The 16,332-nt window shown below is 39.9% G+C and overlaps 1 protein-coding gene across 4 annotated transcripts in view; it reads left to right on the forward strand.

The window, feature by feature from the left end:
• CEMIP2 (cell migration inducing hyaluronidase 2) overlaps positions 1-14,411 on the forward strand; it is a 76,565-nt gene extending 62,154 nt beyond the window's left edge. For 2 of the 4 annotated variants that reach the window (XM_061628102.1, XM_061628111.1), the window contains exons 20-24: positions 2,105-2,324; positions 3,846-3,944; positions 5,013-5,161; positions 8,497-8,600; positions 8,857-14,410. In XM_061628102.1, coding sequence (XP_061484086.1) covers positions 2,105-2,324; positions 3,846-3,944; positions 5,013-5,161; positions 8,497-8,600; positions 8,857-9,053 — 769 coding nt within the window. In that variant the 3' untranslated portion in view covers positions 9,054-14,410. Of the gene's footprint in view, positions 1-2,104; positions 2,325-3,845; positions 3,945-5,012; positions 5,162-8,496; positions 8,601-8,649; positions 8,726-8,856 lie in introns of those variants that run through there. The other 2 variants (XM_061628120.1, XM_061628131.1) reach the window with 2 other exon arrangements.
• Positions 14,412-16,332: the final 1,921 nt, after the last annotated feature.

A 16,332-nucleotide genomic window follows, 5' to 3' on the forward strand; every position in this document is an offset into this window, starting at 1 on the left:
GCAATACAGGAAAACATGAAGCTGCCTCATCATTGGTCTGTCTAGCTTGATCTTGCCTACACTGACTGCCAGCAGCTCTCCAGGATTTTAGACACAAGTTTTTCTTGTCCTATCTGGATTTGCCAGGGATTGAACCTGATACCCTTTACATGCAATGCATGTGTACTACTACTGATCTACAGCCTGCCTATTTCAGAGCACTTCAATAGGTCTACCGTAGAGAGGAAAAGAAGTGGATTGAATTGGATTGCAGTCTGCACCAGATGGGGAGCACAGGAAGTTCACAGTGAAATATGTTAAGCAGTATTTATCTTTTATCCCGAACCTGTATCTCTAGAATTAAGAATCTGTATGGATGCCAGTAAAATTTACCTTCATCATATAACCTTAAAGTTAGGGTGGGTTCTGTTCATAATATCCACAGAACAAACAGAATTGTCCTCTGCCTTCTATTTTATGCTACTTTGTGTTTTCTGCCGCATTGTGTATTTGGCTGCATTTAGACACGGGGTTTATTGTGTTAGTTTTACTGATTATAATGGTAGCACTTCTGTCCCAATTTCTAACATTCCTTTCACACTGCAGTTGCATTATGGAACTGTGGCTTTTTGACGATACATCAGCATGTCATGCTAAATTTCATTCACACCACTGGGTGTGGTGTGACACAACAGTGAATGTCATTGGACATGTTGCTATTCCCCCACGCTTTCCACACAAGTGCACTTCTGTTCCCCCATGATTCCCCAAGAAAATGGCAGGAAAGAACTGTGTGCTGGTATATCGTCCCCAATTTTGTCACTTTACTGCTGCAATTTTCTGGGGTTGCAAAAGGATGGGGTCACCAACAGATTTTTTTCTGAAAGCAATTAACACAGAAATGAGTGCTAAGCTTCCACTACATTCCACTAGATTTCCAGAAATGATTTTCACATTGTGTGGAAGATCAAATAAAATGTGGAAATGATCACGTATAGAAACGTTAGGAAAACAGAATAAACTGTTGACTGAATGCAGCCTCTGTTACACAGTAAAAACACAGAGGACTGGTATGATCCAGTACATGGAGTGTTAGACTTGGACTGAGGAAAGCTCAGTTCAAATCACTGCTTCAACTTGATTTATTAGTTTATTTAAGATATTTATATCCACTTTTCCACCCGAATAAAGAAAAATAACATAAGTTTGCTTTAAAAAAAAAAGGTAGTAGTGGATGAAAAAAGGGTATTGTGCTTTAGCTGCTGCTCTGCAGTGAGAAAAAAGAAAAATAGCCCTTCCTTCCCCCTCACATGACTTCATCCCTTAGGCTGGAGTACCTCCCCTTGGGCAGCTGGATAGTTTGGGCTCTTGCTTCTTCCTGCCAGCAGAGAGGGGGATGGAATGAGGATGTTAAATCCACACTTTCCAGGCCTTAGATGTTGATGCTCCTGCTCCAGTTGCTGCTTTTACAAGGTTCAGTGATGGTCACATTAGAAAATAGCGCCCCTTCACTGAAAATGACCAAGGAATCAAGGCCCAAGCAGACCTTGCACTTTCCATTGCACCTTGGGAAAAATAGGAATAATAATTGATGGGTGTTAAGAGTTATTGTGAAGATGAATGGTACCACAATTAAGCATATTGCGTGTATGAAAATTATGTATAAATTACAGACAAGATGGAGGTCAGTACAGAAACATACTGTATCTGCAAAGTAAATAGGTATACATGAAGTAATTTGGTTCCTTGATGGAAATTGATAAGGGGTGGGGTAGCAAAGAAAGTCTTTATTTTTATGATGATGATAATGATGATTGAGTATGACCCAGGGATCCTCTGGATGTTTTAGGGTTCATCATACTGGCCTGGTCCATTTTGACACACAAAAGACATTGGAACTGTGCCTATTACAACTTCCCCACAATCAAAATGTGAGGTTGTAAGCAGAGGCAATGTGATTGGCACAATCCATGTAGGAAATTGCTCAGGGGTTTGTAATAGTATTTTTTTTAAAAACCAGACAAATTGCTTGAGAGGAGCTATGGGAAATGAACAATAATGGAACACTGATGGTTTTGTAATAATGTGTGATCTGTGTCATCTGTTTTTGTGTATTCATGTGCAGGCTGCTGTTTTTGTTTCTTCAAGCCAAATATCATAGGAATGGGCACAGTTACTGTTCCTCTCAGGGATGTGAAAGAGTCAAGATTCAGGCCAGCTTTCAGTCAAAGCCTGTCAGTAACTGCTTGATGAAAGCTTATCCAAAGTACTTCCAGAAGCCAACTATCATGAAAAGAATGCCCATGAAGATTACAGGCTCCTGTCAGAAATGTGGCTCAGCTCAGGTGGGAAAAGAGCACAGTATCAAGAGCATATGAACAAGTACCGCTTAATCTCTTGCAGTTTTTCCCAGGGTTTTCAACTATGTTGACAGGATACTTGCAGATGTGAGTGAATAGGGCAGAATTTTAAAGTAACAAAAATTACTTACTTAAAATAATTTTTGCTTGCAAAAAAGTTTTGGACAGATGGATACAAGCAGAGGCATAAGGATGGGATGGAGCGGGAAAGCTCATAGATGGAGATGAGAAGAGAAATAATAGGAAACCACTAAATTGAGCAATGTCAAGCTTAAAATCTCAGCAAAACTTGAAATTGGTTTGCATGATATGTACATTTTTAAGGAATGGTAGAGACAAAAGGGGCATTAAATTACAACAGCACAAACAGTGAGCATCACAATACAATTTTCCCACCACAGAGGTACAGGACACAAGGGGTGTCAGGACAATTGAAACTTATAGCCAGTTGACAGAGAGATCTGTTGGGGAAAGTGCAGATGTTTCTCAGGAAAGGTAAATGTAATCCAGTTACCAGGAGAAGGTGCTTGCTAGTATGTTTGTTTATAAAGTGCAGGGCTAGTTTGAGCTTTCTGGGGGCCCTTGGGCATAGGGAACCAGTGGATCTCTTGTCCCTTTCCTCCTCATTTATTTGCTCTCCCATGCTTTCATTTTTGTTTCTCACCCCCTCCCTTTCCCCTCACACCCATTCTTCCCCCTATCCCTCTGTTTTCCCTGATCCCAACCCCTCCTGCCCCATGCCATTTTCCTTCATCTCTCCAACCCCTCCTACTACCCTCTAACCCTATTCAAAAGAATCTTGAAGTGGTATGCACAAAGTACCTTCTTTATTACTTTCCTATGTTAATAAGCAAACAAGAGTTTGGTGAGAACTTAATTGGGCTTTGTAGTTATGTTATCTAAAAGATCAGAAGTAGCTACTATGGAGAGGATACTGGTAGGTACCACTAGGACGTCTCTTCTGGGACAGTACTTAACTTGAACTATTATAACTTCCTCTGATTCCCTTGCAGTAGCACCCATTCATTGTCATTGTTGAGAGCACATAAATCTGGGCCATTTGCAAAGTTCCAGTTGAAATAAGCTTCTCAATAAGAAAAGTTAAGGACAATAGGCAATTTGGTGATCAAACAGGATGACTTTAATATCACCTTTTCCACCATGTTGTTTGTGACTTCTATAGTTTTCTTTCAGATTTTCTTGTTATGTACTTTTCTATTTCTGTGACATGTTTTTGAAGCTTTCCTTGTACAGGAAAAAGTTGTGTCGTCGTCAAAGACTATGGCAAAGAATTTATATACACTTAATATTTTTTCTGTGCTTCAACAGGAATATTACATTTGCCCTCTTTCATTTTATTATGTTAAACATGTGAGCAGACTTTTTCCAGTTTCCAATAAAAACATTCAGCACAATAGTTTCAATACTTTGACATTATTGTTCTAAGAGAAACTTTGAAACACTAGTATAAATTATTTACTACTTTTAATATTGTATCATATTCAGATGGCATTTACCAGTGAACCTCATAAAACCTACCTCCTTGTGAAAATTCAGTCCCCAGGTAAAGTTGAAGTGCAAAAGAACCAAGAATCTTATATCTCAGTAAGTATGCTTTTGTGATCTTTCTGTGCTGTAAGTCTTTATTTAACTTCATCCAGGAATAATAAGAGCCTTTGGTTTGGGATACTATGCCATCATACCCTGTGTAAGACCATGAAAACCATATAAACAAAAGGTTGGAAGAAAAGAATAGCAGTAATTTGGCATCCTTAGTCTTCCTATTAGTTGCTGCATCTTTTGATGGTGATTTGTTTTCAAAATAAGATGGGAGAAATCCATTGTTGTGTATTAGTACAGAATTTAACTGCACCAGGCCTCCAACCATTATAAGTTTGGAGGGGTATAGAACCTGTGGTCCTCCAGATGTTGCTGGACTACAACTCGTATCACCCTGACTACAGCTCCTATCATTTCAGCTGATGGAAGTTGTGACCCACTAGGTTTTGTTATACTCCAGGTTCGCCAGCCCTTCCCTAAACCTATGATTAGAAAAGAAGCATCACTGTGATGGGGATATTTACTTCGATTCTAGTCGTTTAAGTGCAGTGATGAAATGTTAGTTCTTGTTCCCTGCCACTTTTCCACTTTCGGACCAAACATGTTGGAAAGGTATGACCTTGAAGGTTATAGAATTGAATTCATGGACTGGTAAATGCTCTTGAATCCTTCAGGGCTAGAGAAAAGTAGACTAGCAGCATGGGTGTGATTTTTGTTCTGTTAGCATGACAAATAAAAGCTTCTGAGGATTGTTCTAGTCTGTTTTTTATAAGGTGTCTGAGTAAATCTTTCACTGGTGCCTGTAATGACCTCCCTTTTGTAAGGCTAAAAAAGGGGTTGCTGGTGGACATCTGTACCTGACAGTGGCTTCAGCTACACAAAGAAAACAGGAAAGGCCTAACCAAGGTTCTCTGAGAGCCATGGAAATTGTATCAACAGAGTTTTTGAAGAAAAAATTCATAGGAAATTGTTCACTGCCAGAAACACTATTGCTATCTGTAAACCAAATGATGATGAACGCAGTAGAACCACTAGTTTGCAGCAGATTATTGTATTTACAAATTACTGTTGCAGGGAAAGGGGGAGTTTGATTTATGAGGTTTGTAATTTCAGGGCAATGGCGTTAAGTTTCCATCAAGTGGTGTGGGTGTACTCACCCTAGTCATTGATGCCTGTGCTGGCAGAGTAACAAAAGAGAGATTTTTCCCTGAAGCAAACATCAGGAATCTAGAGGAATATGTTAAAACTGGAATTCCCCAAAGGTATGTGTACAACATGAATCCATCCACTTGCTAAATAACATTTTTGTGTGGGCATGGCATATAAGCTATTTTGCATTTCTGTTAAACATGTTTTTTGCAGGATAGTGCTTAACATACTTTCACCACTGCTATGAATTGTTCATGTCACTTCCATTTTATGTCTGAAATTAAGGAAATAACTCTAGTACTGTAGATATTTTGAAAAAAAAATGGGATAGTATAAGCTGCATTCCATGCCACATTTTGCATATGATAGAAAGAGTTCTCAATTCTGTGCCAGTAAAAAAATTCTGTAACCTGAATCAGTTAAGCAAATAATACATGTACATATTTTATGTTTTATGTTTGCATAATTTTGCGTTTGCTAGCCATGTAAGAGGGCCAAGGAAATAAGCAGAGCTCTGAGTCCATCTCCAGAATCTGCTCAGCTTTCATGAGGCTTCTGAGACTTCACAAAGAACTGTCCATATGTTTTCAAGTCTAGTTTGCTTTTTAGGAAAGTTGAAAGCTTTGAATGATCAAGGGGATGGAGCGACTCCCTTACGAGGAAAGGTTGCAGCATTTGGGGCTTTTTAGTGTAGAGAAAAGGCGGGTCAGAGGAGACATGATAGAAGTGTATAAAATTATGCATGGCATTGAGAAAGTGGATAGAGAAAAGTTCTTCTCCCTCTCTCATAATAGTAGAACTCGTGGACATTCAAAGAAGCTGAATGTTGGAAGATTCAGGACAGACAAAAGGAAGTACTTCTTTACTCAGCGCATAGTCAAACTATGGAATTTGCTCCCACAAGATGCAGTAATGGCCACCAGCTTGGATGGCTTTAAAAGAAGATTAGACAAATTCATGGAGGACAGGGCTATCAATGGCTACTAGCCATGATGGCTGTGCTCTGCCACCCTAGTCAGAGGCAGCATGCTTCTGAAAACCAGTTGCCGGAAGCCTCAGGAGGGGAGAGTGTTCTTGCAGTTGGGTCCTGCTTGCGGGCTTCCCCCAGGCACCTGGTTGGCCACTGTGAGAACAGGATGCTGGACTAGATGGGCCACTGGCCTGATCCAGCAGGCTCTTCTTTATGTTCTTATGTTCTTAAAGCTGAGATTCTTGGGATGCTGAACTGAGCATCTAATACCCTTGCATTCTGTGATCATGAAAGCATGGAATACATGTATTTATTAGCTCACCAGTAAATCATTGTTGCTAGCTTTCAAAATAGGAAAGCATGAATAGTTTTCCATTGATTGCTTCTAGTATATGCCATGAAGAGCACCAGCATATCTGTACTTTTCTCATGAGGCACTTGTAAGTGCTGTTACTCTGTGTGCACCTTATTTAGTTCTTGTGAGATGATTGGTAAGTAGGGTTAGGGAAACAGGGAAGGGTAGGTGCCGTCAGCTTCATCTGCCAGGACTGAATGTACCCTCACAGGCATTCTAAATTGGTCATACTTACTGGAATAGTAAGATTCTGCAAAAACAATGGTGTAGAAGGCCGTGTGAGTTACTGAGAGATGAGTCTCAATGCCAGCTTGTATCAATGACACTTAATAGAGGATGATAGGACTGTGTTTCAGTAATTTGAATAAAATGCTAAAGACATTAACATAGGTTAAGATGAGCCTCTTTGAACCTCATCAGATCAGAACATACATGTTTAATTAACCAATAGGTTAGGGTGCTTGTTTTAACATATTCAAGGGGACATCGATTTGAAGTGAAATAAATAAAATCTCCTTTTTTTTCCTGGCTCAATGGTTGTCTTGGATGACAGACGTAGGCATTATATTGCTTACTTGGTTGCAGACGGTTCATATAGCAGCATGTAGTTGGTGCTGTCTTCATAAATGAAAGAGCCTCTCAGCTTTCTTGGCAAAATATGCTTCTAGGGCAGGGTTGGACAAACTTTTTTCTGTCAAAGCCCACATTCCATTGGGGGTAATCTGTCTGGGGCTGCATCCTGGTAGTGGGCAGAACCAGAGCCAATGAAGAGTGGAGCCAAAGATGACAGTGTTCTGGATGAACTAATCCAGAATAAAGTCTGCCCTACTTCAATTTTTCACCACATGGCTACCTACATTAGAATTCCAGTCCTATACAGGTCTACTCAGAAGTAAATCCAACTGGCGTTGATGGGCTTGCATGCAAATCATTATACATAGGATATGCTTAATACATCAGATCAATACAGCTGTTCTGGAAAGCAAGTGAAAGTAATTGCTTCCTGACTTTAGTACACCACACACACACAATAGAAGCCTACCAGTTTGTTTCCATATGACTGGAAGGAAAAATACTTTCCCCAAGCAATACAACCAAGAAAAAGTAAAAGAAAATAACTATTTTTTAATTAAATTAAAAAACGGTTCCAATTATCCTGAAATTACACAGAATAAGGTGGAAAAGACTTTTAAAAATGAGGAAACGGATGAAGGATTTCTAGTTGGATGGAAAGACAGGGCACTCTCTAGGTTTCAGGGGCTACATAAAATGTGGTGGGGACCACTGACTACCCACCTGTGTTTTAGGGTGTAGTATTAGAAAGGAAGGTCAAACATTAGGCCAGGCTGCTGAGATGTTAACTGTCTGTACCTACGTTGCAGGTAATATATTACAGGAGGAAGGAGATTGAGATTATTTAGGTTGTATCACAAATAAATTAGGCATTCAGGAGATTATAATCAATATAAATTCATACACATTGATTATGGGAGGTCTTATATTTTGTAACCAAGTTTAACAAAAGGCAGCTATAGTACTTTGCACCTGATTTGTCATGAATTTTGAAATTTGCAAAGTGTCTAAATACATTTTTCATTTATCCTATTAAATCATGTTTGTTTTCACAGTTTATTATAGAAAAACCAGTTTGTCATATTGGTGTGCCACAGTTATGGCTATATGAATATTGCATTTTTACATTGCTCATTTAAACTTAAGTGAAAGTATTCCTTTCCTGGGGGAAAAGGTAAATTATTATTTAAAAAACTTTCAAAGCATATGGATCCAACTTCATGTTGCTGTCTGAGTCTAATATCTAACATAAAAATGTAAATGTGTACTGCCTTCAAGTCGATTCCAACTTATGGCGACCCTATGAATAGGGCTTTCATGAGGCTGAGAGTCCATGACTGGCCCAAGGTCACCCAGTGAGCTTCATGGCTATGCTGGGATTCGAACCCTGGTCTCCCAGGTCATAGTCCAACACCTTAACAACTACGCCACAGTGGCTCTCTCAATATCTAACATACTACTCTGTAAAACATAATAGGTTTTATTAGTGGCAGTAAATCAGTGTTCTTCTCTACCCTTCAACCTTTACCTCTTCATTCTCTTTCTCTCAGGTCTATAGTTGTATTAAGCACCAGAGGGAATATAACTAATCTTAACATTTCTCAAGCCTTAATGACCCTGGGAGCAGCAAAACCAGCAAATCTTCAAAATATGGGTTTGTTATTTTTTTTTTACATATTGAAATGCTCCTTTTCTTTTTCTAGAAATTGAATGATAAAGATGCTGTGCACATTGCTGTCTTGTATTTAATTGTTTAAGAAGTTTGGAACATTTTAAAGGCAAGTCTGGTTGATGATAAAATTTCAGTTTGCTGTGGTGTTGGCACTGAACATTTTAAATATTGATTCAGTTATCTGCTATTGATGATGTGTATCCTTTTTCTGAAATATACCTTTCTCCCCTTCTTTCAGGGAGCACAAGCTTTCTTGGGTTCAGAGGAAACTTTAAACCATCTTGGATAAAGCTTTTTACCAGTCCTGCAGGGCAGGGCCAAGGTCAGATTGAAAAGTATATACCTTTGCAGCTGGAAGAGTATGGTTGTGCCAGAGTGGACACGAGCCGACGGAAAGATTTGGAACTTTTAAAGCAGGCGATAAGAACACAGTAGAAATTAAGGTGCATATGTGCACTGAAGACAATGTGAACTAATTTATTTATTTTATGGGATTTTAAAGTGTACTATTACCCAAGTACATCACTTTGCTGTCTTTGATATGAACATATGCCTACATTGAATGCTTGAATGCCCATCTGTGCACCTTTTGGATTGTACAAAATATTAAAGAATTAAAGTATTTGTTTTGGAGGGGGGGATTCTTCTAATGTTTGTACTTTATTATAAAATGTCTTTGTCTTCTACTTTTTTGTTGCATTTTTTGAAAGAGAGGATGCTGGAAGTATCAGCCACCTTGGAAGATTTGATCAGAAAACATAGAGTTGTACCTTGGATTACTTGAAACGATTTTTAAAGATAGTTACATATATGTGTGTTAAGTAGAGGCCAATTTGCACATAGCAATCAGCCACTTATTTTTCCCATTCTTTCCAACTCATGCTTGTGATCTGTGTGCATGAACAGTGAACTTATGAGCCAGGAGCTGATGGAACAGGGTGAGAGAATTTTCATTGATAAGTAAGGTAAATTTTTGAGGTTTCTTGAAAACTGGTTCTTAGGCATTCTCTCTGTTCACATGATGTGTGTGTGTGTTAGAGCCTTCTGATGAGATAGGGGCAGGAGTAGCTAATTATAATGCATGACTTGATCTTAAGATTGGCTCTTTAGCAAGACTTTGAATAATCTGGTTATAATTGATGTCTACTTAACTAATATTAAAGAGTACATTTCTTTCATTCTCTAAATGAAGGAGCATTAAGATGGTTTAAGTGAAAATATTTAGTGGCCATTTCAAAACTCTTTGTGTGGTGGCTTTAAACATGTGGAAAGACCATCATTTGGTAGTCTCTGCTTGAGTCAGTGATGCAGCCATTACTACAAGCCTAGTTGTTGCCAGTCATTTTGATTAGTTGTGGGGCATGGCCAGTGGCATCACAACTATGTGACATCTATGTAAGTGTTACATACATTATAAAACAACTCTGGTCCATACCTAGCCCAAGAATAGCAAAAACTACCAATTATATTATGACATATTTCTTTTTCACATGTCCAGAGGCCAGTCTCTTTACATCTAGAGCGGTGGTTCTTAACCTGGGGTGCACACAACCCCGGGGGTATGAGACACTTTTTCTAGGGGTGCGAGGCATTGTTCAAGAGATTTTAAAAATTCATTTAAATAGAAGCAGAAAATAACTACAATGATTTTGGAAAACTGTCATTTATCTTAGCTAAGTTAGGCTAAAACACACAGTAAAATAAAACAAAACAGGAACGGTATTTTTTCAGAGGGTGTGAGAGCATATTTTGGAAATCCAAGGGGTGCTGGCAGTGGAAAAGGTTAAGTACCACTTACCCTTTCTAGAGGATTGTGCCATCTTTTGTATTAATACATCTAATGTATTTTTTTTTATCTTGTACGTCGCCCAGAGTGGCTGGACAACCAGCCAGATGGGCGACTAATAAATTTAAATAAATAAATAAATAAATAAAAATAAATTTTGACTGGGTAAAAGGGTTAATCTTTCTGGCTTTGCCTGAGCAAGAAGGTCCCCCCATCTCACACCCACAGACCCACCCTGCCTTTTTGATAGGAAAAGAGTTTTTGTAGTGCTCCTTGGACCTCCAGTTGTCAGTAGACTTCTTATTTTGTATTTATTCTTTCTAGCTTTCTCTTCCCTTAGTAAGGAATTTTGAGAAAGGACGCGTGAGGACTCCCCATTGTCCTCTTCTGGGCCAAGGCAGCACAAGTACCAGAGGCTAAGGCACTTTGGAGTTTTTTGATGCTGTTGTCGTTACCTCAAGTCCGTCAGAACATAGCAGCATTATACTGAGTCAGACCATTAGTCTTCCTATTCAGTATTGTCTGCACTGAGTGGCAGTGGCTCTTCAGGGTTTCAGGTGGTGGACATGCCCAGACCTACTTAGAGTGACCAGGGATTGAGTCTGGGATCTTCTGCATGCAAGACAGATGCCCTACCACTAAGCTACAGCCCTTCCCCTCACGAAGGTCCACCTAGTGAAGAGGGAAACCAAGGGCTGCTGCCTCATAATTTGAAAAGTCCCTCAAGTTCTGAGCAGGGAGCTTGGCACCACTACCAAAACAAGATTTTTCAGCTTTCCTCCATCTGACACAGGAAGAATGTGGACAGTGGGGATGGGAAAAATGTACCAGAAAGATTTGTTCGCAACCTGAGATCTACCCAAGTAGTTGTGCTGGAAGAAATAGGGCATGATCAAAGAGACAGGTCTGGACAAGAAACAGGCCACAGCACAAGAGAACTCTCCTACATGCTTCCTGTGACTTGAATCAGGAGTTTTTGTGGGAAGTTGAGACCCATAGCACTCCATCAGAATTAGGCCTTCAGTAGTTGATGTGGTAGTAGGGGTATACATAAGAAAAGGTTATAGGTGACCTTTCATTGCAGATGGTCTGCAGAAAGGTGACTTGAATACTAATACACCATAGAACGAAGCGTTGGCGCTAAGGATACCTGGTTGTAGGGCGGAGGTGGAGAACCTGTGGCCCATTAGAAGTTGTACTACAACTCCCATCACCTCAGACCATTGGCCATGCTGCCTGGGGCTGATAGGAACTGGAAGTCCAACAACATCTGATGGGTACCAGTTCCCTATTCCTGTTAGGACAAGAAGAACATGTTGACACATCTTCATATTTGGTTGTATCCTAACTTCCTTTCTGTGAATTTACAGGACTTTCTCACCTGCCCTTCTCTCCGCAGCCCCCTGAAACTGTGAGGGGGGACCCTTGGGGATGGTATGAGATACGTTGCAGGGGGAGATGGCTGGATGGAGAGAGGGAAGCCAGTGGAAATTGCTCTCTTGCATGAAGAGTGGAGCAGCTTAGTGTCCGAACCATTGTTTCTGAAGGGTGTAACATAAAAGCATTCACCTATAGTTCATAAACGTCCTGTGTAGAATCTGAACTGGATGTTCATAGTCCTTCAAGGGCTTCTGAGAACATTCTGAAAGCTGTCTTTAGTGCTGTATCACCTCAGCATATCTGAAGTTTGAACTTGGGACACTGTTAGTTAACTGTTAGAGACAGGGTGAGGTTCAGGTTTGAGCCAGTATACTCTTATTGTTCCATAGTCTTGGGAATTGATTCTGCAGGGATTTACATCCCAGATACAAAGATTTGGGGCTATCTCTAAGGGGGTGTGGGGCCCAGGGCAAATTGCACGGTGTGGGCCTCCTATTGCCTTCATCCCCTCTGTCTCTGCTACCCCTCCTCTCCCTCAGCTTTTTGTTATTTCGGCATTGCTTTAGCAGTTGCAATCTCCTCTCTCCCCTCCCTTACATTTTGTTGCAGCTTTAGCAGTGGCAGTGCCAGCAAGAACCTCCACCTTCCTCCCTTACTACTTTGCTCTAGGAAGGAAAGAGATGGAGAGCCTCCCTAGGTGGGTGGGGGGTGCCAAGCCTGGGACACTTATTTGTTGTATTCCCCACACACCCACTGCCAGGGACAACTCTGTGAAGACTAGACTGTTGTGGAGGGGAAAGGATAGTTGTTTAAATTTAATTCCAATTCTTTTTGGTTCCAAGGGCCAATGTATCCACACTCATATGATGTGGGAGAGATGGGTTAGTTAGACCATCCACAGGAAGGCCCCCTCACTTGTATTTATAGCTCATAATTTCCCCTTTTTAAAGATCAGCAAGCTTCAGTGTTTGATTCATGCGGATAATGTTGAGCAATGTTCCCTGCTTTTCCAGTTCCCATCTGGGAGGTGTGGTATATCTTCCCATGAGTAAATTCAAAAGATTGACCAGAAGGTAATGCTGTCCCAAAAATAAATATTGTCCTCTGGATATTAAGAAGGTAAATTTACAGTTGTTTTTAAAAATCCCTTTTCTTAGCCCTCTGTAAAGTCCCAGGGTCTCCATGACCTGGAGAACAAAACAAACATCCTTTGCTTTGTTAGTTTTGCAAACCACACAAAAGATCTTTGTAATTATTTACCTGCAGCTATAGATAATGGTATTTTAACTGCAAGGGAGAAATGGTGGTGCTTAGAAACTAAGCCTATATATGTTTTCAGGTGCAACCATATGCATACTTTAATTTGTGGCTGGAGTTTTAATCAAGATGTTTCTTGATCTTTCATCAAGTATACTCAAGGATATGCTTAGGCTGCAAATCACAGAAACTATATTGATAATGCTATTCATTAAAATACAGTATTTCCCAAATACTGTTCCCATTCATCTGGCATTTATTAATATTTCAGTTTCTGGGAATGTGGACTTCTTAAGAGGGTTGGGGTGAAGAACATTAAAGTATAACCAGAAAAAAGAGGAAAATGAAGATTACTTTTCCATTTATTTTTGCACTGGTTGTCCTTTCATACATCAGTTACTTTTTAGTCAGGTAATCTTTTTACAGGGAGTCAAAATATAAAATATGCTTTTGCAGTTACTCACTTATAAAATATGTATTTTTCCCTCATGCCTTCTATGCAAGAAATGCAGAGGAGTTGAGTTAGTTTGTCCTGTTGCCTTACACAATATGCTACCTCAGTCATTACCAATAAAACATTTGTGGCAATAATTTCCTTTGTATTGCAGTTTCTGTCTTTTAATATGGCAGGTTTGTAAGCAGTTGGCAGTGTAATTGTAATACTAATTCAACAAATAGTTCACTCATCTTTACAAAATAATGAAATCTTTTGTGAGGGTCATTTGTCACACCTCTCCCTCCACATGTGCACCAGTCTCCAGCAGAAGAGAGTCTCTCTCATCCTGTGAGCAGGGAGAATGTGACAACAGGCAGGTAGGGCAAGGGAGGGAAGGGGCATCCTTTTAAGTTCCTCTGGTGGGATGAGGTGGGAGCTACAGCCATTTGAGTTGGCTCTTGCTTCTGTAGAAGGCTGCCATGAACAATGCTACTTGGGTGAACCTTGTTCTTCCTGCTAGGCATGCAGAAAGTTCTCAACAGAATCAAACTAGCCAGAATGTCTCCTCCACAGAGATTCCCTGCAGCCCACTTCCCAAACCTGCAGTAAGCTTTCAGTCTTTTGACTCTGGCTGCCAGTCTTAGCCTGCATGATCCTACTTGCCCAAATGCAAACTGCACTGGCTTACAAGCCTTCAGCACTGCAACTGAGCAGGAGTCAGTCTGAAGCTGAGATACAAATAGGCTGTGGACTGAAAAACTCTTTTATCTTCCTTCTCAGCTTTGTACGTAGTCTAACAGAGTTGTTGCAACTTTACTGGGAGATCGCAAAGAATCTTGACCCTTGGAAATATGCCAACCTATGTAGGCTTCTGTGTATACTTTTACTAAACATTTTGTTCTGGACTTGAAATGAAGAGGTAAACGCAGTTTAGCAGAGGTGTCTCCAGCAGTTCTCATTTCAAGTATTGCTAATTCACTTCTTTAGCATTTCTATATACCAGTAAACTAGGAAATTCAACTGGTAATCCACTTTACCATAACTGCTTTTTGAGTCAACATAGCTTCATAGTTCCTGTTTACTTCCCTTCATGCTCAAGAATGCAACATATGCAATTTAGGGATTTGGATTCTAGCAAATGTCTAAATGTAAATTGGACCAGATTCATAAGTAAAACTTGGACACTGTGCTTTATCTCCCCTAGGTTTTTTAATTCAAGACTTGGGTTCTTGACCATTTTTAGGCTTGAAATGTTTTCTTGTATTTTAACAGAAATGTGCAATATAGCTTGATTAACTGTACTTTGCTCACAAACTAGAAAAAGATGAAAATAATACCACTGTTTTGAAAGCAAAGTGTAGGCAGTGTTATAGCCCATGGTCCATATTTGGCTGACTACACCTTTTTACCTGAACTGTTCATCTTCTCACAGTTGCCATGTAGCAACCCAGCTCAAGTTTGGGATGGAGAAAATACCATGGGGGCACTTTCTAGGGGAGTCCCCTTTGACGCTATCAAGACTTCTGGAAGATTTGTAGAAGGGATAAAATGTAATTAAGGCATACTTATCATGTAGGAAAGCTCTTACAGTGCATTTCTAACTGTCTGCTCAGAAGGAAATCCCACTGAGCACCGCAGGGCTTATTCCCAGATGAATGGGATTAGGATTGCAGTTTTAGCCTCTTCACTTTCCATAAGAACTAGTACAAATCTCACCTGAAAGACATTCTAGGCATATTTTCCTCCTCCAAGAAGTATTTGGCCTTCTATAAGACACTGCAGCTCCTCTTGCTTTTGTGGGAAGTGGCTTTCACATGCTATGTACTCTTCCCCCATGATTTTCATGCCCACGGCAAGAAGCCATTTGGCACCAGACCATTTCAGCTATAGCAACCCACCGGGGAAGTGCTCAGATCTAGAAAGTGTGATTCCTGATCCTAAGTTTTATGTGTATCTGCACTGGACCTCATCATGAGTAGCAGTAGAGCTTCAAATTTTTGCTAAGAGACAGAGGGAATGAAACAAGGAAATTTAAGAGAAAAATAATCACAAAAACAAATACATAAGAAGAGGTCTGCAAGGCTGATGTAGTCCAGCATCTGTTTTCCACAATGGCCAGCCAGATGCTCACTGATCTTGTCTCAGATGGTACTAGCCCGTATCTACTGTTGGCCCTCAGTCACTAGTATTCAGTGCATATTACCTCTAAACCTGCAGTTTTTATTTAGGTGTTATAGCTAATAGCCATTGATAGAACATTAATTTGTTTAACTTGTCCTTGAAAACATTTGCCCTTGGCAATAGGATCTTCATTATACCACACACCATCAATACAATGAGAGATCAAAAGTTCCAGAAAACAACAGCTTAAGTAAGGGTCAATTCCAGCTGTGTGCAGCATGCTGAAATGTTTTCGTCCTCCATCATCGAGAATGGATAATTTAATGTTCTATCATGTTTTGCTTGTCTCGGGGGGGGGGGGAATGTCCAGAAGGACGAAACTATGGATTGAAGCAACTAAAACAAAGTTTTTATAATGGTAAGCTACTTCTTTGTTAGTCTACAGTACATGTTACAACAAGGTCTAATGGGCCAATGCAACTTCCTCTGCTTGTGTTTAGGATATCCTTGAATATCCCCTGCTGATAAACTTGTGCTTCCTTTCAGGCAATTCCATATCTTGCTCCAATTATTCTCTTGTCTTTACTTCCTCATCATCCCCCCCCCTTTCGAAAGCAGAGAATAAGATGATGTTACATAAGTGTGGTGCTGATATGCTAAATGTTTTGAATAACTGTTTTAAATTAATGTTAAAGATTAATGATACTGTATTTAATGTTTTTATTTGTAGGCCA

The sequence above is a fragment of the Rhineura floridana genome, chromosome 1 (genome assembly GCF_030035675.1).
Source record: "Rhineura floridana isolate rRhiFlo1 chromosome 1, rRhiFlo1.hap2, whole genome shotgun sequence".
NCBI classification, from domain to species: domain Eukaryota; kingdom Metazoa; phylum Chordata; class Lepidosauria; order Squamata; family Rhineuridae; genus Rhineura; species Rhineura floridana.